This window comes from Pithys albifrons, chromosome Z (genome assembly GCF_047495875.1).
Source record: "Pithys albifrons albifrons isolate INPA30051 chromosome Z, PitAlb_v1, whole genome shotgun sequence".
In the NCBI taxonomy this organism is placed as follows: domain Eukaryota; kingdom Metazoa; phylum Chordata; class Aves; order Passeriformes; family Thamnophilidae; genus Pithys; species Pithys albifrons.
The window spans coordinates 49,331,731-49,354,569 of record NC_092497.1 but is presented as its reverse complement, the minus strand read 5'-3'; the positions used below and the strand labels follow the sequence as shown (position 1 = coordinate 49,354,569).

The following is a 22,839-nucleotide window of genomic DNA, read 5'->3' as shown; positions in this document are numbered from 1 at the left end:
GTAGCTCTTGAAGCTCCACATGCTGACCCAGAGAGCATTAGCTTCTTATCTTCTTCCCACATAACTTCAAATGAATAGTCAGGCATTCAGGTCTATCACAACTACTGTTAAAGATTTCCGTGGCTTGAAAGAGAGGAAGGTCCATGAGTGTTACCACCTCTGCAGAGAGCAACAGATGGAATGAGAGCAGCACACATTTCAGACCAAAATAGGAGACAGCATCAGCTCCAAAGTCATTACAAAGAAAAGACACATTCTCAAGATGGTTAATAAAGCTGTAGAACAGTTGAAGGACCCAGACCTCAATACAAATCACACAAAGGAAGCACTCAGAAAAGTTCATAGAAGAAACAGGTAGCCTGAAGCGAGATCTGAATCTCCTGAACTGTAGGAACCTGAACCACACAGCAAATCAGTGTCATTCACCTGGGTGGCTTCATGGGCTTTCTCTGCCCAGCAAATCATTCTTTATTCTTGAATAAAAAATTCAGAAGTAGGCTTGAGAAGTACCATGAGCTGTAAGGAAGAGTTTGAAGAGAGAGCATTTTGCCGAAGGTGACAGTGTAACATGCCAGCATGGAGAGGGCTGAAGGAAGTACAGGTGGCTAACAGATAGCCTGTGGATAGTAGGGAGCAGGTCAGGCATACTGCATGCTTTGTAGTGAAACATTTCATATGTTATGTCATGCAGAGAAGATGAATCTGTTGCCCTAATAAAGTCTGGGTTTAGGCAGAGTAAAATCACTCTTAGAAACTAAGACTGCAGCAATACTTCAGGAGACCTGTATCCTGGCAATTTAAATACCGCATTTCACAACACACTGTTTTCAATTAAAGAAACAACAAACTAATAACTGATTTTCATTTGCAAGTGAAAAAAAACAGCAGTGTCCAAAACCCCAGACAATATTGGTCAGCAGGAAACTCATCTAGTGGTGTAGAGAAAGCTGACATGGTCTGGACCTAGGGCTCGGATAAAAGAGTGGGAAAAACAGGACCTCGCTGGATGTGGGACTAAGCAGGTTTCTGCTCCAGCCACATACTAAAGACCTACTCAGAGGCCCATGAGAAGACCTCAACAGGCAGCCACTGAATATGCTGCTTTCTCCTCTCCCTCAGGACAACAGTGTGATGTGTCACTTGGCATGAAATCTGCCAGTGCAACAATTCATCAGGAATGCAGCCAGACTTTTGAACATCACAGCTTCCTCCTCTCCAGTGGTACAATAGCAGTAAAGAGGGGGACAGTACTGTAACAGCAGGTACTGGAAGGGAAAGAGGCAAAGAGACCACTCAAGAATAAGAACTTTAGTTCATGGGAAAGAAGGCAGCAAAGTGCAGGGACTGCATTCTTGCTGCACAAGGGAGAAGGCAAGGCAAACCCAGTGGAGTCAACGACCAGCATGTCAGCTTTTTTGAACAAAAATGGTTCCCATGGTTACAGGATACTTGCTATTAGCTATGTAGTCTCATACATACCCAGTGAAGCACCAGTGACAGGGCCCACTGAGAACATGAAAGAATATGGGCACATCCAATGTCTCTTCTGTCAGGCAGCAGTGCCAAGTTTTCAGAAGTAGGTCGCCACACACAGATGCATCAAAGGAAAAGCTGCAGGCATGCTAAATGCAAAATCTGGCAATCACACTGTTTTCCTTGATCTAGCCTACAAACACTGTCATTTTACACTCAAATTTGTCTCTGCCAGACATAGCTTTCCCAATAAAGCTAGCGGGACCCCAGCCTCTTTGCCAAGGAGGGTGTGTGCACTTTGTAAATCCTCGTGTTGCTTGGCTTACACACATCTATGTATAGTTCCCCTCAGACAAAGTCACCAGTAGAGACAACTGCTTGTATTGTGGCCATATATAAGCTAACTCTAACAATTAAAATAAAGAAAGTAGTTTCTCACTGGGATCAGTTCTGAGAGTAATTCTGGAGGTATGCAATACATAACTGCAGGCAGGATGCAGAAAATAAATTCCACTAGCCTGAAAGGAAACCATCTGGAGAAGGTTCCTAGTATGCCAAGGCAGCTTCAAAAGTAATTAAACTGCTGTCCTTGTGTTACCTGTCCACATACCCAGACCCTGCAGAGCTGTCAGGAATTGTATGCAGGGCCCTGAGCAGCCTAGGCAACTTGGCTTTCTTGAGGACACATCAATACATCTGCACACTCTGCAAGTTCACATACAGCTGTTATGATTTAGGAGAGTAGGAGCAGCAACTGCTTTTAAAACACAGACCTTAACAGCACAAATACTTTTTCATCACTTGAGTTGCAGCAGCCTGACAATTGTAGGCCAAGTTATCTTCCTCAATACAGCCCCAGGATATTAAAAAGTGTGATTTAGTCTTCATTGCTTTCTCAGTCCCTGAAGTAGCTCAAGTATGCAAGGTGATAAGCAGACACTGAGCTGCTGGATGTAGGTGAATTGTTCTCTACCAAGAAGGAGCAGTTTTAGAGCTGTAGAAGCAGTTTCAAGAAGAAATGAAGAGAAAGAGATAAAAAGACTCTATTAATTCAACTTACGTGAAGAAGTTTTTGTCCCTTCTGTTGATACGGGTATCTTGCTGGTGCTCTCTGGAAAAGACAAGAGGCAACAAGAAGTTATAATGTGGTGTCAGATGATCCTCTAACAGCATTCCGCTTCAAGGGCGAGCAAGGTAAGGAATTGAAAAGGTTTTCAAAGTATCAAGCTTAAATTCTGTTTCAGTGGGCAGAGGCTTCAATCAACTTGCAAGTTTCCTTTGGGGAAAAAAAAAAACAACAAAAAATGATGATGCCTGCCAGTAGAACTGAAGAAAAAAAGCCTGTTTCTTCTGAAGGAATCCAGTTGTTCAATCTCTCATTTTTCCCTGGGAATAACTGATCCGTGACAATAGGAGAAACCATGTAGATAGCTCTGTTTCTGAAAGATGTAAGTGCGAGTATTCAGGCCTTATGCCTCTAGGCAGTTAAATTTTGCAAAGACCTTCCTCTTCATATCACTTGAACTGCTGGTATGTCATCCAATAATGTCACTTGCCACTTCAGCAAAATCTTCTAAGTCATACATGCAAACCCCAACTCCCTAGAGTGCTAGTAGCTCTGCAATGGAAATCAAACTGTTGCTTTGCTGAAGAGGTGAGAAAAGTTGCTCTTTCATACTGGTTCTGTGTATTTCTCCATACACTCTTGCTAGTTACATACTGGCATAGACTTCCTAAACACACTTGTTGAACAGGCTGATGGCTAGGAGGGATGATATTGCCATGCTTAGATCCTTGCTAATGCAAAAAGCAGGTGGGAGAAAGCAGAATGTAGAAAACATTTGTTTAGGCTTCACAGATTTGTACAGAGATCTTGTTCCAATTACACCATTGATTTGCGTGTGCTCCGCTGTCCCCAAAAGCCACAACTGTATGCAATTTCTTAGGTGTGAACAAGACACTCTTCAGTTGTATCCATCAATAATCTTGACTTCTCCAAGTTCTCAAAACAAATTTTAGACTTTTATTGGTGCAGTTCAGTGCAGCTGCACAAGTTTCAACTCTACAGCTGAAAACAATATTCAATCATGATACTTTTGCTGCTGACTTCTACTAAGGTATGGAGATGGCAGCCTGCAGTCCTGTCTTCATCATCATCCCCATGAGAAGCAGCTACCTCAGAGGTTACATCCAGTCTGTCCTCTGGCATTTCTAGAAACATGTAGTCTTGATGAAGTGCTGTTTCCTGAAACTGGGTATGTTCGTGCTGAGGTTTTCTTATGTAAAATTATTGAAGGATGGATGAGAGATCCTTGTTTGAGGATGCTTTAAAGGACAGGTTCCTGCAGTCTCTCAGTCCCATTTCCTTAGTTCTGTGGCCAGCAGTGTTTCCTGCTCTGTCCCCTGACATTACAAGAGCTCCTTCAACTCCCACAGGACTCCCAACAATCCCACCACATTGCTGGCCTTGATATCTTGATCCATTCTTTAAGATAGCTTAGTTTGGGATGCTCAGATAAGACAACTCAGTGCCTGGGCAGCAAGCTCTGCTGTATAGTTCTGGGGGAGGCAGAAGGTCCTTCTTCTCAGAAAAGACCTTTCCTCTAGGGATAACCAAATATTTAACAGCCCTACAGCTCTGTTTTGAACAGTTCTGTGCATGCCCTCACAGTCCTTTTTCCCCCCACCCCAGTTAGTTTATCAAAGGCCTAATACAAAAAGCTTTCTTGAGCAAACTGAAGGGATTTGTTTGATCTTGTAGGTTTTAGTTTTAATTCAGGCCTTGAGGGTGGTGGTTCTGAGAACTCTGCAAGGGACAACAGCTTGGGCTCTAAGGGGGATTCAAACACCAGGAACACCACTGGTAGAGTGCAAATAAGCTTTTTGTCATCCTGTGAGGTACTCTGACAATGACACAAGTTTTAAGCCTTTTGCATTGGTTGTGCTATTTAGGTGACACCATCTGAATTATACAAAGATTGACAGAAGCTGGGACACACTTTGAGGAAAGGGGAGCATTTGAGACCTTTGTTACTTGGTCTACAGATGTATAGTTTGGACTACATATGTAGAAGGTTAGTAAGACACTAGTCTGAGGGCTCAGATGCATGCAGGCACATGTGGTGAAAGACATAGGGTCTTTGAATAAACTAACTTAACTAACTAAACTATCTTTTTTTCTTAAAACTACCGTACTTTTTACCTTTTTTCTCCAAGAAACACTGACCTGAATCAGATTAAAAAAAAACACTATCCTCAATCAAAATATGTCCAATTGCAAGGAAAGGTTCAAGGGTCATCTTAGGGAATTGCTCTACCAAACTGAGTGATGGCCACATTTCTTTCTGTATGAAAGGACCAATTTAGTGACCTTGGTCCAGGAATGCTGATTTGCACCAGTTGAGAATCTGACACCTTATATCCAGTTCTAAACAAACTATGGCCCCAGGTCACCTGTAACTATGCTTTAATCAAGTCTTGGACAGAAGATGGCTCTTTTCTTGCATTTGAAATATTTCATAGTTGATCACAGGCTCTGTGGGTAGTAGATATTGAATGTTGTTTTTATTTACTTATTTCTCAGCCATCTTTTTGAAGCTAAGATACTAACTATCTTCAGAAGAGGAAAAAAAATAAAATTTAATGAATGCTGATGTCAGATTCTTATTAATTACTGTACAATTCAAACTCAGAGCTGTTACTACTACTGCAAGTCCTATGGATGCAACCAGAAGCTTGCACAGGCCACTGATGACTGAAGCCTTCACCAAGGCTGACTTTTGCTGATAGTTGAGATACACAAATAGATCACCTGAGTACTTCTTGTACTCACCAATTCAGGTAAAATCATCTCAGCCACCTCCACTGATGAGTAAAACTACATCAACTCACTTTGCACAGACATGGAAGAATAGCATTCACACAAAACTCTGCACACAACCCAGAAGTTTCTAACTTTTTAAATATTTCTGCATGAACCTTGAGACATGTGCAGAAAACTTCCTCAGAGAGGCAAAAGAATCAGGTCAACAGGTTTTAATGGAAAAGACACTACATTCAGCTAAAGCATGCTCAACACTTTAGAAAAAAAGATCACTTTGGTAGTTGTTTGTCCCAGTTCAGCAGGTGGGACCAGTTTATCACTGTGTGGAGGTGGTCAAAGCTATGTATTCTACTCCCTCTATTCATTTCCCAAGAACAATGGACCATTTGCAGCAGCTACCCAGGGCACCTCTGACCCCTCAGGTTGTGAGCTGGCTGTGAAAGACACCTGTGAGATAAGAGCTGTGATAACTCCCCGTCCAGGGAGTCATTAGCACCTTGACACCCAGCCTGAGGGGTCATGTCTGCTAATGGGTCATCAACGATTCCAAAATACCCCATGACTCACAGAGTTAAATCACCCATTGTGTGACTCCTCGCCCTGGGGGAGGGACTGGGTACTCTCACCTGGACTGGGTGTACATATCTTGGAGGAAGAAGGCCTCAGGGGTCACTTGTCAGATCCAGAGGAGGACCAGAACCTCAACAGGACGAGACCACCACTTTCAACCAGACTGTGACCACCACTCTCCACCAGACTGCAACTGTCAGCTGCACCAACAGGTTTTCCACTTTGGACTTTTACTTTGGACTTGGACGAACCACATAAGGTTCAGCACAGAAGCTAGCAAACCCCTTTGTGCTTGTGCCCCAGGGTGTTGGGTTAAACTTCTGGGATTTTGTGGGTTAAACCCAATTTTCCCTTTCTGCCATTGCATTTATTGTAATATTGTTATTAAATTGTAACACTCTGACTTATAATATCTTTCCTGTTGCGTTCATTTCTCCTGCTGGTTTACCTTTAAACCAGCACATTGCTAAAATAAGGGAGTTTGTGAGCAAGGTTTAAAACATAAAATTGAAAGCTTTGGCTGTGGTGTGAAGTATTCTGTTAGTGTTATTTATTAAGCATAGTAAGGTCTTATGCTCATGAGAAAGTCCATGAAAAATTCACCACAAGAATTTCACCTAAAATAAATTAGAATGCAAAAAAAAAAAGAAAAAAAGAAAAGAAAAAAAGGCAGTTACTATTGCATTAGGAAACCTGTGCACTATGTATACAGTACAAGGAGAACTTCATGCTTCTATTCTGACTTCAATTACAACCTTTCTTAGGGGAGCATATGTTATTATGAGTGAATGAAAATAAGAAGGCAGCTCATATCCTGTGGGCAGTTATACTTATTATAAATTTAAAAGAGAACAGAATAGCTCCCATTGTTTTCTATTAATACTAGTAAAATTTGTGTTTATTGAGCTATTTTTATATTTGTTACATTTTTTAACCCATACATATGGCTCTATAGACAAGGCTTTATGTTTCTTTCAGTAAAACTGTGAAAATTTAGAAATCTATGAAGGTTAATACAGTTTGTGCGTCGGGGGGAGGGGTGTGTTTATGCATAGCAAAAGCTTGGGTAAGAGCAAATTTGGCAGTTTTAAATAACAGCAATCTTTATAATAGCAGTAACAGCAAGGACAGGAATTATTATTGCATTGACTATTACAGTTTTAGACAGAAAAATTTACCATTTCTGGGAATAAGATCAGTGAAAATTAAGGTCTTTGCTCACTTAAAACAACAAAGACATTTTTACAACTGTTTTATTGAGAAATACTATTTTTTCTATGTTTGAGGTAGGCAATTGAAATCAGGAACTTTCAGAGATGTGACCTTAGTTGTAAGCATGTGGCTTTTCCTATTCTTGGGGAAAACCCCCAATACATTTGCCTTGTTCTTATATGTTTTTTGCTAATACCAATTGATATTTGATGTTAGAGACAAGGCACCATGTTAGATACACCTTTGGTCTGGCCCTAGAGTTCTTTTTTGTGGCATACACCAGCAAAGTATACTTCAACTAAAATAAAGTTTGACAAATTCTAGGGAATTTAAACCTGGTTTTTTATACTGAAAAGTGCAAATCTTTTAGTGGAAATAAAAATGACCCCATTTCCAGAAATGTCATCACCTCATCTACCCTCAGTTTTAAAGTACCCAGCATTAAAGGAAAAAAGGATCTAGTTTGCAGATAACAGGGCACACATAATAAACATGACCAGGTCAGGACACTAAATTAAAGATCATAATTTAAGTTATGGTTCACAGAGCAGACCAGTATAGACCCCTCTGATGCATTTTTCTTCACCTCACTGTCACCCTGTCTTCTGGTGGTGGAAGAAAGTAACCTCTTTTCCTATCTTGAGAGATTCAGCCCCCTCAGGCATTCCCATTGTAGTTTTCTAGGGACTCCTGGGCTGCACTGGACCTCAAGAGCTTCTCCAAAAGCCCATTAACAGGTAGTAACAAGTAAGGGTTAAATAGCTAGGGTTTGTTTGTTGTACTGTTTCTTCCTTTAATTTTAATCTCTGTTTCATGAATAGTGTAGGACCTCCCAGATGTACAAGAGCTGAGTAATGACTGCCCTTCAGTGCTCATTACAGGGTTTGGATCTCAAATCGGTCATTATGCTAGCAAGGGGAAGAGGTCAGGGAATGCGGGGGAAGGAGGGGTGAGGAGGTCATCCGTGCAGGGGGTCTATCCCTGTTTGCAAAGCAGATGTTGCCCTTTGAGGTCTTAGGGATCTATTGCTCTTAAATCACCAGATGTTGCCCATGCTGTTCCTCAAATCCAGGTGGAAAATTCCATCATTAGCAGGAAAATTATGAACAATTTCACTGGTAATTTATAAGCAACAGTAAGCACAGGGGGCTCCGAAGTATGTGTAGCAAACAAATATGCACGACTGATTTATTCCACTAGTGAATGTTGCCATGCCTGAGTCTAGATTATCAAATATCACTGAGATGTTCCAGTTCAGATATCATCAAGTTTCCAGTTCAGATCTTTACAGACAAGAGTCAGCTGCCTTGTTTAGAGTGGATTCAAATTTGCCCTGCATTCAGAGGAGTTGCATGCATGTCTGTGTTTTAAACAACTTACATTTTGTAACATGATTAGACAGATTCTAACATATATGTTAAAAATGCACATAACAAGGCTTGTCCACAAACATTTTCAATTAAGACCAAGCTCCTGTCTCCCTGCAGTAGTAGTGTTTTGTGGTCATTCAGCATAGCCCAAAAGGAAGTTGAAATATCCATGCCATGAAGCACAGGAATGAGGTCTCACAGGCGCTTCCCAGCCATTCCTTGTCTGAGATAGTAATAGAGGATGGTCAAGCATTTTTTTGCATTTATCTGTATCACTGTCTAGGCACAGCCCCTACAGCTGAGTTTTGGAAACTCCAGTATCTTGGAAACAGTGTAGGAGCTTTCTATGTAAGCAGCTTATGAACAATAAAATTTTGTATTCATGGAAACCAAGAGCATCTACAAAGCTACAGAGAAACACCTACCCATTTTTCCTCTCAATAACATTCCAGTAAATAACACTTGATCTTTTATATCAGTCTCCTGACATCTGCTCATGATATAATACCATACAGCTAGTATGAAATCTTAGCACTTGAGATTCTTTAGTTGATGAAACAGAGTAGCAAATACACGAAGTGAATACACAGTCAGGCAATTGCTGTGTGATTACAAAACAGCAGATAGACAAAGACAAATTCCACTGGAAAGGATCTACATTTCTTTTTCTGTTTATTTAAATGTCTCTCTCCCATTTCAGAGCAGAACATGAAACAGAAAAGCATACCTGGTAAATTTACATTGCTACAACATCTTCAAACCCATCTAAGATATGCACGGAACTTCAGCTTTGTTTGCTAATGAGGGCATGTTTGTTTGGTACTTCAGAACCAGCTGGACACTGGAGTTTGAATTATTTGAGCTGAATTAGTCAAAGTCACCCTTTAAAAATCAGATTTCAGCTGAACTGCTTCCTCCAATGCCTCTCCAAAGGAGAAACAGTACTGCTATTACATTTGTGTAGAATGGAACACTCACAACATTTTATCAGAATCAATTGGAACTTCCTGTAAATGAAATGCCCCAGCAAAAACAGCAATTTAAAATAGTTGCAAATCTTGTTGGTAAGTCTGAGTGCTGTCTCCCTTGTGAGATGCTATGATCCTCAAGAAATAATTTTGAATTACAATACCTGAATCAAAGTACTTGAATTACGTTCATGCCTTTGAATAATATGACTTCAGTTACATTCATGCCTTTGTATTTATTTAGAAATCAAAAGAAAAACCTATCAGCATATGTGAAAGTAAAAGCAGTGACAATCAGAACCATATGATTATTACCTAAGAGGAGAGTGCTGGTTTAGCAGTTCAGACTAGGACATGTTTTATGTCGCAAATTAAGACATGAACCTCTCTGTCATGGTTAGATGAAAAATTGCTTTAATGGCTGCCATGCAGGGATATTTATACCCTCGCTGGCTCCTGGTCTCATTAGCATATATCTTATGTCCCTTCCCCACCAATCAATCCCAGGTCTGTCCAATGAGCATGCACAGTTAACAGCTTCTTCCAAGGTAGTTCTGTTTCCACCTGTGTGGCATGGTTGCGGTGTGACAAAAAGCTCTGTTCTTGGTTCTCCATCCCGACTCCGTACACACATGACATACAACAATCTAACCTGTTCCCCACAGTTTTAGGTTTAATAAAAGCTTCCCCACATACCTGTAATGCTCTCACTGTATATTATGAGAAATAGAATAATATTTCCTTCCCTTCATCTTCTTCTTATCTTAACTATTTAAACTGTGTTTTATATTTGGTGTTACACAGAAAATGCTGGTCTGTCCTGAGACATCTGTAGGAGACATCCTATTTGTCTGCATAAGGAAAATCAAGCATCTCAACTACATAGCAGACAAATCAGGCCCGATTACTTTTCTTAGGACATCTAATAGATTTCAGTTCTACTTCCACTTCACTTGCAAAGCTTTCCCCTTCTCCAAACCCTTTTGTCCCTGCTGGCAATTTTCATTCATGGCCTTTCTGAATGTGACAGTAAAATAAAGAGCTAAGCCTTACCATTGGTGTCTGTGATGATAACACTGGCTTTAGTACTGTCATTTCCTAGCTTGCTGCTCACTCTGCATACATATTCCCCAGCATCTGCCAGTGTGGCTCTGTAAATGTGAAGCTCAGAGTATTTCCTGTGGAATCAGAAAAAAACATATATAAACATCCTGTACTGGAGTAACAGTCACTGCATCAACAAATGCATTCCCCCCACCCACCCACTCTCAAGAGAGTGTCTTGTCTTCCATTCTTGCTGACACATCCACACTATGCAGGTTCGAAAGCAGGAAGGAGAATAAAAATGCATCTCTCTCAAAAGCTTCTGTAAACCAGGCATATTCATGAACTCAAATAAATGTTTGTTTATGCTTTCCTGTACAAGAGAAGTCTTTGCTCTTAAAGGAACACTGAAAAACAACTGTCCAACAACTATCCTCTCTCAGACAAATTATTGGCTATCCAGATGCCACTGAGATGGGTGTAATACTAAAGCAGATTATCCTTTCCTACATGTTCATATTACTAGCAGCAGAGTTCTGGGTAAGTATGGTAATTCCTATTATCTGACTAAATAATCATGAGATTAGGACACACCACACTCTAACAGTCTCTGAAACTCCAGTAGTAAACTACTCTCCAGTGCTAACAATAATCATGCGCGGGAGCACAATTTGCATGAAGCCACATTTTGTTCCTGGCTCAGAGACATAATTTAATCAGTTTCCAAGGCTTTAAGATTAGATTTTAAAATGCAGAACTCCTGTCTACCCATTAATTTTGTAGGAATATGTTCTGGTGTTATTTAAGGGGTCCCCAATTCATAAGATGGCAATAATCTCATTATCTAAACTGCAGAGAATTAATAGGTTGGGAAAAATGAACACATTATTACTGTTTAAAAGAAGCACTTTGAGGAATTTTCTGCCTGTAGTAAAGCCTCCTCATTTATCTACAGAATAGTCACTCAGAGTGCATAAGCATTGGCTTCCCTAAATTGGCTTATCCTGACTTGAAGGACTGATGCTCAGGAGGCATGGGTTGTTCACTCTAAAACCTTGTAGTCACCATCATGTCTAACGATGACTGCTGAGCTAGACTATGTTTGGGGAGTTGCTTTGCTGAGCACGGCCGTGTCTTCTAACTCTCCATGCAGAAATCACAATGGTTTTAACCCTTCTGGAAATCACTGAGCAGTGCTTGGTTCAGACTACAAACACATCTGTTGTAGCAGTGGGAGTTTTTGGAGAAACCAAAATATTCAATGTCCCTTTTCAACCCAACCTTGTAAGACACCCCTCCCTCCAGCAGAGGAAACTATCCCATCTGCTACCAAACACTTCTTTATTGGCAGCTCAAGCTTCCCTGTGTCAATATGAAGTTTCTACTGCTGAGGAGTCAGCAGAGTGGCCCTTCTTGAATGAAAGCAGTGTGCTAGGTGAACACAAGAGTTTCCCCTCGTGTCATGAAAGGACTGCTTTCATGAAGCCACTGGGCCTGCAAGAAGGAGGAGCAGCCAAGGAAGGATTAGCAATTTACTCGGGTTTATTACAGACAGACAGATCACAGAATGCAGTCCCAACCCACATTATCTGACTGCTTGAATTCATTTTGCTTCCAGTCTCCATCTGTCATCCAGAATTGCCTGTCTGCAGGCAAATATTCAGGCTAAGCTCGGATAAAGTTCAAGGTACAGGACATTTGCATATGAAGTTTTCTGATGCACTACAACAGGTAGATGAAGTGGCAAACACAGTGCCTCTGGCAGAAAAAAAGACCCCAACTCTGATAAAGGAGTCTGTCTTCATGTAATGAATACCACCTGACTCTGTACAGCACATAACCCAAACCAACAATGTACAGGTCTCACCTGTGTTTGAAATCAGAGAAGGAAAATGAAATGCTATCAGTGCAAGGGGACAGGAATGGTAACATTAACTAGCAGGTGAAAAGCCCTCATCTGGTGCCTGATTTTTTCTCTGTCTCCACTGTCACAAAGCAATAGCTGAGAGCTTGGACACACCAATCAATCATGGCATGATTATCATGAACCAGCAGCAGAAACTCACTGACTCCATGCTCTTACTCTGACAAATTTGAGGTGAAAAGTACTTTAAATGCCTCTCATTAAAATTTAAAATCACTCAGTTTCCCTTGACTTTTTAGTATAATGAGAATGAGCACAGCCATTTAGTGTGATTCACCTGCTGTACTGTAGTAGAAGCATAAAATCACAGAATCGTGGTTAGTTAAAGATCATATAGTTCCAACCTTCCTGCCATGCACAGAGATACCTTCTACTTGACTGATTTACTTAGAGAGCTCCATCCAACCTGGTCTTGAACACCTTCAAGCATGGGGCATCCACAACCTTTCCAGGCAACATGTGGCAGTGCCTCACCACACTCACTGTAAAAAACTTCTTCCTAATATCTAATTTAAACATTTCCTGCTACAGTTTAAGGCCATCCCCCCTTGTCCCGTTACTACACACCCTTGTAAAACGTCCCTCTCCAGCCTTGTTGTAAATCCCCTTTACCCACTGGAAGGCTGCTGTAAGGTCTCCCTGGAGTCTTCTTATCTCCAGGCTGAACAGCTCCAACCTTCTCAGTCTGCCTACATAGGATTGGTGCTCCAGCCCTGTGATCAACTTAGTGGCCTCCTCTGGACTCCAGAGCTGGATGCAGCACTTCAGGTAGAGTGATTCCCCAAGTTCATTTGACATGCAAAGCAGCCTTCAGAAGACTAAGCTCTCAGGAAGCCTGCACTGCCACAGGGTCTAGTTCTAAACTCTGAAAACACCAGGAAAACAGTAAGCATCTGCTCCAGTTTGGCAAATCCTTTGATCCAGCAGTATTCACATTGGCCATTGCACCCAATAAACACCAAGCTACCATATTATCTATTCCTTGCCTATTCCAGGTGCCAAGCTAAGGTCTTCACTTTCAGTTTCTGAGATAGACACTTCATCATTCTGCCAGTTATTTGCAGTTTGTTAAAAACCCTAAAGCTATTTATCTTTAGCTCTGGCTGTTTATCCAGATCTTGGAAACATTTATTCTGCTCCCAACGCTAAACAGGTTTTATTCTGCCATCACACAATGCAAAAAGTGATTTCTTGCAAAATACAACATTACTAAAAACTCAGTGGCCATTGGGCACTACTTACAAACTTTGTGACGTTTTTTAAATATGTAGAAAATGTTGTTCTCAAGTGTTTGGATTGAAGGTGTCCATAAGGTTGCGGTACTCTGCATGCTACTGGTTTTCAGAAATGTAGCCATTTGAACTTTAAAACAAACATTAATCCCAGACAGCTCAACAACTACTGTAACCTTTCTAGCTGATGTTTCAAACACTTGGTAATAGTAAAAAAATCATGCTAGAATAGTTGATGTAACAATACAGCAGCATATAAATATGACAAACATTTACCAATGTGATATCGTGAAAAAACCCACAGAATGTTAGTGAGGAAAAAATCCTTCATCACTGATACTCCTTTAATTTGCAATGGGATCTTTTTAACATGGCTTTCTTTACTGAAATATGCATGTTTTCTTAGGCATTCATTTGCACTGCATTTCCCCCCACTTTTCTTTGCCCTTTGCAACACATGTCTGTTCCACTATTTATCAAAATAAAATCTATGTCCTCTTAAACTGTTTATATCTATTTGGTCCTGGATGGTACACATAAAAAGCAAAAGAAGAAATGGCAAAACCCTGATGAGTCCCCAAACGAAAATCTCAAAGTAGGAAGGCAAGAAAAATCCTTCTCCGACACCCCTTGTCTTTCCCCTTCTGTAGTCTACATCTAGTGCCTTTCACATCTCTAACTGAAAGTGCTCCTCCATTCCAGATTGATATTTCTAAAACAGAAAATAGGAGAGAGAAATTCCAGCACTGAGTGATATATATCCTTCTGACTGAGGTAGCACACAGAAGTGTGAAACACAGGTTAAAACCTGTGCTTTGTCCACTTTATGGTGGGTGAATAGGACTTGGGATTTTCATTTTCCATAAAAAGGCACAATTTCAATCCTTTTAAGAACCTTTTGGCACATAAAAGTGAAAAATATTCTCACGCATTCCAGATGCATCAATATCAAATTATTAGCTATTACCTAGTTTCCCTTCTGACAGCTCCTCAAAGGTTCTTGGGGGAAAAAAAAAAGACAAAGAAGTGAGCTGGCAGAAGGTGCTTACTGATTTAATGCTGAACTCACAAAGTCCATCCCATGAAGGTGAAGTTCTGGCCCCAGTGAGTTTGGTCAATCAGCACCATCCAAATTATAAGAGGAGAACATGCTATTTGCCCCTCACAGGCAGCACTATGTTGCTGGGGAAGCTGAGGGCCAGGCTCTGATCTGAACATTTTCTTTACAGAACAGACTGAAAATACAACTCTGACGGAGACATATGGCTCTGCAAATGAGTCCAGACAATTTGCCAGGCTATCTGCCACCTGGAACAGCTCCATCTCACAAATCCTGGAAGGAGATATCACAGGTTCCTTTTGACATCTGTGCGACCATGGCACAGTGACTGTGGCAATGCTGCTCTGCGCCTCTCCATGCGTCACCTTGTGTCTCAGGCTAGGGTACAAGAAACTGTAAGGGAGGACAGAATATTTGGATTTAAACATGAATAACTCTAAAAAGTCAAATATCAGTTTAATTATGGTTTCTGTTTTGCCTAATGAGTTGAGCCCTGACAAAAACCATGGGGTCATAGGACACCCTGGAAGAAAAGACCTCTTATAGAACCCACCCTAAATCCTCTGTATCTTGCCCAGGGCAGCAGATAGCAGCCCTGCCTGCTGAGAGAGAAGTGAGAGTTATTGAGCTGTATTCAAACAGATTTTCATAGCTTCTTTTGATGGACAAGTGGCCACAATTCAAACTTTTTAACCTAAACAACTAGGCAGAGACCAAACAGCAAAAGCCTTCTCCCATCTCAGTGCATAGTTTCTCCCCTGCAGAAACCAGGCACCAGTCCATCAGTTACATGTAGGTTACACCTTCCACCAGACAGGAGGGTGAGATTTACATGCTTTCAAGAAAAAAACATTGTGTCCATTTTCTGAAATTTTCTTTTTTTCTGTAACTCACAGTTTTTAGCTTTTTGTTACTGCAATTAACAACTTCAATGTTTATGTTCTGGTGCATAGCACTCCTTGGACGTCCCAGTCCCACTTGAGATATATTACTTTGTACTTACTTTTGTTTTTTTTGGATCTTGATATTTTCCGGTTTGTTTTTTTTGGTTATTTCTTTTCCATTCTTTAACCATTTGAATCTGAGTGCAGGGTACTCTGAAGTGGTTTCACACCTTAGCACTAGCTTCTGACCCACAGCAGCCTCTTGGTTTTTCATTTCCTTCAATTTGGGAGGCACCACTAAAAAATAAAAAAAAAAACATGCTGGTGATTAGGCCATCCTCAGAAGGGAAAATACTGCTAGCTCAAGCTGAGCTAGGCAAGGCATACAGAGCAAAACCCCAACCACACTAGCAATGCTTCCATACAAACTGCTGAAAAATAAGGATCATTTGTATGTTACATGTATAATCCATGACAGCCTAGTTTGGACATTTGGAGATCTCCTACATCAGTCTTACACATGCAAACCATATGCAGACAGTGAGAACTGAAGAGCTGCTTCTGGACACAGTTCAAGGCACTAACACACTTTCTTGATTGTGTGTACCTAGACACAAGACAGTACACTGTGGCAGGTCCCTCTGGTAGAAATAGAAAGGAAGGATGTCTTGTTCCTTACTAATTTCAACTGCTATGAGTAAAGGACTAATCAAAGGCTCCAGGTGCAACTGATGTGACAGGGTGTTAAAAGCATAAATACATGCTCAACAGCTTCCCTCATTTGAGGGAAAGGCTTTTGCTTCAGGCAGACATTATAACCCACATTATACACCTACCTCAAACCTCAGCTTGGCCATATCCTTTTCCTCAGGCAAGAGACAACGGGTGTGTAAGTCCATCAAGCAAATCAATATCAATTAAGGGCATTTTGGACCCAGAAGGGGACACTGCACTGAAAAGGCTCAGCCAGCACACTGGAGGGCTCCAGCTGAAGCATCTAAATTTCTACTGTGTTGTAGCAATAACATTTCTTGTGTGTGCAAACCTCAAACCATTTCAGGTTTTCCAAGTTAAAGACCTCTAATATTCCATACTAATACTGATCTTTGAGTACAGGCTTCACAAGAAGATACAGTCCCTCTGTGAGATGCTACACTCCATATGACACCATAGGTTGGCTGTAAGTGAGCCACTAGTGTGCTCCAGTACTGAGTTAAAACACCTTGTTTAGCCTTACTTCCCTCCAGGCATAAGATGACACCTTTACCACACAACCAGGGAGGACTAATATGGTCGGCTGATGGCTGATAGCCTGTAAGTCCATCATTGCTCAACTGTGCCTGGTCTCAGCCTCCAGGGAGTCAGTCTGCAGTACCTCCAGCTGCAGAGCATATTGTTTCTTGAACAGCTGCAATATTGCCCAAGGAAATGAATTGCCAGCATGGCCAAATAATTCTCCATAGCATATAGACTAGGAGCACCCACAAGGACATCAACAGGTCTCCAACATGGTCCTCTACAAGCAAATGGTCTAACAAATTGGACCATGCTTGATTAGGTTTTAATAGTTTTTCCTTGTCTGTTTTAATTATTATATGAATGAGACAAAAAACAAGCAGCACAATTTCATGACCATAATTATGAGAAGCTTAAATAAAGAACTGATATGTACATGATTGGTAAGAGGTTGAACATTAAAGGCAGAAGTATGGCCTGTCCCACATATGAGGCAGCCTTCTGGATCCCAGCAAAGTCCAGGGAAACCCTGGAAGCTGAGCCCAGAGCAGAGCAGCGTAAACAGCTGTGCCTGGAAAAATGTGGTCCTCAGCAAGTGACTAAATGAAGTGATCCCCGACATGACACCAGCAGAAGACAGGACAGGGACTGAGCAGCCTTCCATAATTAAAAACCTCCTAATTTAGAGGAAGGGGATAACTTTTTCCATGCACCTCTGGTGGTGTGGATAACAAGTCCCTGGCAGAAAGTCTTAGGCTAGACATCATTAAAATGTCTGAGAGGAAAATGTCTCTGGGAATGGCATCCATGGAAGTTGTACACACTGGGTAGGCACATGTGTCACTGTAGCACTGGAATGAATCAGGTGAAGGCCCAGCATTTCATGAGCAGAAAAAATATCCCCCAGAATGTCTTCTCATATGTTGGTTTCCATTTCCCCCCACTCCACAGGATAATTTTGGAAATTTCAGTGTGTTCCCAAATTCCTGTGAAAACAACTTTTTCTTCTGGAAAAACAAGTGCCCACATATATTCTGAAACCAGTATGTTTAAATAAATATACTTTTATGAGTGTATTTGTATATGTAAACACATTTATATAAGAACATGTGTAAATATTGCATGAATATAAATAACTTTTCTACTTTTTAAAAAATATTAATATTTAAAATTTCCAAGAAAAATAATTAGAATTAATTAACAGACTTACTACTGAGGCTTGTGCTGATAGTTTCATTCTGTCATTAAAGAGTTAAGGGTATAGCCTTTTGTCACAATGTAAGAAAAGGAGCTAAAGAGGTGTGAAAAAAAAGGCAATATTCTCTAATTTAACATATTTCACTTATTATACCCCTAGTCCATATCTTGCATAAATTAAAAGAAGAACCACAGCTGCAAGGAGGAAAATTTTTGTGCTTAAGACTTCAACTAGTTATTGATTTTTCTTTCAGCATAGCAATGTAAAACTGAGAATAAAAGTTCCTTTTGTTCCTGAAAAAAGTGCCTTTTTGTTCCTGAAATTTATTTTAATTCAGTATTATCTGCTCAAAATGACTTGCAGATTTTCTCCTCCATCAGAACTGTCAATGAAAGAGAAAAGTGTTAAATTAATATGCTCAACTCTTGCCATAATTCAGGAGTTACCAGGAAACATGAAAGAGGATTTAATCAATGGCAGTGACCCTCACTAATTCACAGTAACTTGCTGCCCAAGCATGCAGGCTCTCCAGGGAAAGCATTAAAAGCTGTTCACAGACATGACAGAAAAGAGATTGTTTCTTTGTTTTGGTTTTTTTTTTCTTTCTTTCTTCTTTTCATTTACACTATGTTTGTTTCCTTTCAGCTGCAGTTTTGCAAAAATTAATCAGACCTGCCAGGCATATGAGAAAGTTTGTGCTGATGAAACTACAGCATTGTGCACTTGGATCAAGATCAGCTACAGCTTCCACTGTTTCAAGAGGTAGCTGACTTTCATAGAATCATAGAATCATAGAATCGATTGGGTTGGAAAAGACCTCCAAGATCATCGAGTCCAACCCTTGGTCCAACTCTAGTCCATTTACTAGATCATGGCACCCAGCGCCACATCCAATCTGTGTTTAAAAATCTCTAGGGATGGTGAATCCACCGCCTCTCTGGGCAGCCCATTCCAATGCCTGATTACTCTCTCTGGAAAGAATTTTTTTCTGATATCCAACTTAAATTTCCCCTGGCAGAGCTTAAGCCTGTGCCCCCTTGTCCTATTGCTGAGTGCCTGGAAGAAGAGACCAACCCCCACCTGGCTAGAACTTCCCTTCAGGTAGTTCTAGACAGTGATGAGGTCACCTCTAAGCCTCCTCTTCTCCAGGCTAAACAACCCCAGCTCCCTCAGCCTCTCCCCATAGGGCTTGTGCTCCAGTCCCTTCACCAGCCTTGTTGCTCTTCTCTGGACCCGCTCCAGCATCTCAATATCCTTTCTGAACTGAGGGACCCACAACTGAACACAGTACTCAAGGTGTGGCCTCACCAATGCAGAGTACAGGGGAAGGATCACTGCCCTGGTCCTGCTGGCCACGCTATTTTTGATACAGGACAGGATCCCATTGGCCTTCTTGGCCACCTGGGCACACTGTTGACTCATGTTGAGCTTCCTGTCAATTAGTACCCCCAGCTCCCTTTCTGCCTGGCTGCTCTCCAGCCACTCTGTGCCCAGCATGTAGCGCTGCAGGGGGTTGTTGTGGCCAAAGTGCAGGACCCGGCACTTGGCCTTGTTGAACTTCATCCCATTGGAATCAGCCCATCTCTCAAGTCTATCCAGATCCCTCTGCAGAGCTGTCCTGCCTTCCAGCAGGTCGACACTCCCTCCCAACTTGGTGTCATCAGCAAATTTGCTGATGATGGACTCAATCCCCTCATCTAAATCATCAATAAAGATGTTAAACAGGACTGGACCCAATACAGACCCCTGGGGAACACCACTGGTGACTGGCCGCCAGCTGGATGCAGCTCCGTTCACCAGCACTCTCTGGGCCCGACCCTCCAGCCAGCTCTTAATCCAGGAGAGGGTACACTTGTTCATCACAGTCTGTGCCAATACTGCGGTGCTGGTAAGACAGCGGGATGTCTGTGGGGTAAAAATGCTTTTAGAGGAGGCAAAACCACCTATAATGATAACTAGACATTGCTCCTCCTGACAACTCCCTCTCCTTGCCTCTCTATCCCTTTCCTCTTTGTCCTCACAGCATCTCCTGCCAGCTTGGCTCCTTTCCACTTCTTGCTGTGCCCGTCATGCAGGACTGCTCCTGCCACCAGCAAGGCTTCTGCTCATCACAGTGTGTAAGGCTGGCCATGGCAGGTGGGAACAAGGGAGAAAAGCAAGGAAAACACTTTCTGTATCTTCAGCCCATTGATGGAGGTTGAGGTACCATCTGGGACAGGATGACTTGATCAAAATGAAAATGGAAGGGAGCCTCAGAGCACTTCCCATGGGTCACTTTTTGGGCAGTGCCGTTGTGCGCAGCTCTGGTATGGCAGCAGCAGAATCCCTGCACATCCATCCATCACAGAATGACACAGGCCAGTTATAGCAAAGAAAACAGACAAATCCTGAAGAAAAACAGCATTAACCTAAGTGTGGAAGCACCCTGAAAGAGGCGCTGCTTGAATGAAAGGTCTGGCGGGATCCACTTTATCTGTATTCTTAGTGCCAAAACGTGGGAGGGCCACACATTTAAAAGCCAATTAGACACACAGAAGGGCACCCAGGCTTTCCGCATTCCCCACTCAGGATGTCTCTCTGTGACCCACAGACATCCTCTGCTTTGACAGACTTTCTAAGAAAGCAACAAAGGCGATAACAGTAAGAGAACACAAAGCAGCAGTGCACTTGTGTCAGCAAGAGCCCCACACAGTTGGAAAAGTTTAACAGGCAAAAGCAAGCAAGGTGTTAGATCTTTCCTTATTAGGATGGTTTGAATAGCTGTCATTTTGCTAGCAAATTTTAAGAAATGTGTGTCTGCTGGCCTGTGTAATATCATTGCAGATAAGGAACATGCATTTCTATATTTTCTCTAGAAGAGACTTACTGATAATGTGTGACTGTAGATAACTTTACCCTGGATTTGTGAGCTCGGCAAAGCACAGCAATCTCTTCACTCTCAGGGTTTGATTGTATAGTTAATCTGCATGGAAGCTCAACATATTGAACAAATTAAACTGGAAACCTGCAAAATATTATCACACAACTACACTCTCTCAAATGAAGTTCTATGAGTGGTTGTTTTTATCTCCCTGTATTTTCTTTTTCAAAGAAGGCACAAAGCCTTTTGAGAGTCAGCACAGGAATGTATTAGGCATGCTTGGCAGTAGGCACATGTGCAGAGTTTGGTGTGTAAAATTGTGACCAACAGCTTGGTGAGTGGTAATAGAAGCCACAAGAATAACACCCACTGCCTTGGCCTCAGACTTGTTGGGGGTTTTGTTTTGTTTGTTTGTTTGTTGCATAATGCTCAAGGCAGGGCAGTAATGCAAGACAAATTATATTATTTCCAAAAGCCTTCTCCCTTTGCACATGAGATTGTAATTAAAGTTAGGTTTATCATCAGCAGACCAGAGTTTCTAAAGCTGTTGGTATAAAAACTATAAGCTATACTAGAAAATGTATACTACTCCTGCTTAGACAGCAAGACTTACCCCCAAAGTTGCCAAAACCATAACCCAAGAAATAAACAAAACCCACCATGATAAACAACAACAACAAAAACCACCCAAAATGCGATTACTTCTGTTGGTTTTAATCCTCCTAGTATTTTTTAAGGCAGCATTGGAATTCAGAACACTTCAAAATCTGTCTATTTCCTGCAAGCATGGTGAGTCTCTGCAGATTACCCACATGATAAAACACTGCAGGTAATTATAGGAGATAACACCAAACAAGTAGTTTTCCAAAGTACCAGAGTAACTGAACACTAGCTGAAGGATTGGGAAAGCAAACAAATAATTTAGCTATGTAATTTTCTGAACTCTTTTGAAAATGCTGCCAAATACATTTCAGCTTCTGAGTCTTGATGTTTGAATACATGCGTCTGTGTAGGAGAGCAAAATGAAAAATGCAAACCTGACTTTTGTCTTGAGTACTACACATAAACCCAAGATCCACAGAAATTACTCATCCTAGTGATGGTAGAAGGAAATTTTTACAGAAATTTTAGGTGTTGCCAAGGCCAAAAGAAAGGTGAATGCCAAAACATGACTAGCAACATGGTCAGGAGCCAATAAAAAGAGCAGGACAGAGATATATAGCACTACAGCCATGTTCTTCTAACACAGGGGCAACATGGAACAAGCAAATGCTTCTATAAATCAGACTAACTACTTCCAAAACCCCATCACAAAGCCAACTGCTACTCTGATTACCCTTACTGGGAACTGCTTTTCTAAATGCAGTGAGCTTGACAGCTTCAGGTATGATCATGCTGAAGTCTCACCAACAAACCGATAGATATCTACCTAGAATATTTATTTATTTGAAGTGAGATGCTTTCAAGTGCATTGTCATGCCAGAGTTCATGGGTATTTACCTCTAGACATGACACTGCTGTCTGAGCCTGCATTAATCTTTTTTCTGTTCTCACTATCAGAAGCCCAGTAAACCCCTCCAATGAGGAGTATCATGGGCCAACTCATAACATAACCTTGGGAAGGCAGGATTTTCAACAGGACACTGAAAATGGGCATATAGAAGTACTGTGCAAATGGAGTAGACCTCAATACTACCCCCTCCTCCACTCTACAAGCAAAAACCATCTCCAGTGGAGCCAGCAAAAATATGGTAGTGACAAAACAGCATGTCTAGAAGTATCATTTCCACAAGGGAAAGTCTGAGAACACCCATTTATTCAGAGTAACGTGACAATGGCAGGCTTCCTACAGACACTCAAGATACCAGTTTCTGAGCTTAGGTCTCCTCAGAGACAGGGAATTGCATTCAAAGATAGCAAAATTTAGGTTTTGCAAGAGAAGCTGGGTGTGAGCAAGTGTCTAACCTGCAGATAACAATTTAGAG

At 41.4% G+C, this 22,839-nt stretch overlaps 1 protein-coding gene across 15 annotated transcripts in view; it reads right to left on the bottom strand.

The window, feature by feature from the left end:
* Positions 1-22,839, bottom strand: part of NRG1 (neuregulin 1) — a 483,648-nt gene that overhangs the window by 125,986 nt on the left and 334,823 nt on the right. For 12 of the 15 annotated variants that reach the window (XM_071580239.1, XM_071580242.1, XM_071580241.1 and 9 more), the window contains 3 exons: positions 15,680-15,857; positions 10,470-10,594; positions 2,534-2,584 (listed from right to left, as the gene is read on the bottom strand). In XM_071580239.1, coding sequence (XP_071436340.1) covers positions 2,534-2,584; positions 10,470-10,594; positions 15,680-15,857 — 354 coding nt within the window. The remainder of the gene's footprint in view (positions 1-2,533; positions 2,585-10,469; positions 10,595-15,679; positions 15,858-22,839) is intronic. The other 3 variants (XM_071580243.1, XM_071580245.1, XM_071580256.1) reach the window with 1 other exon arrangement.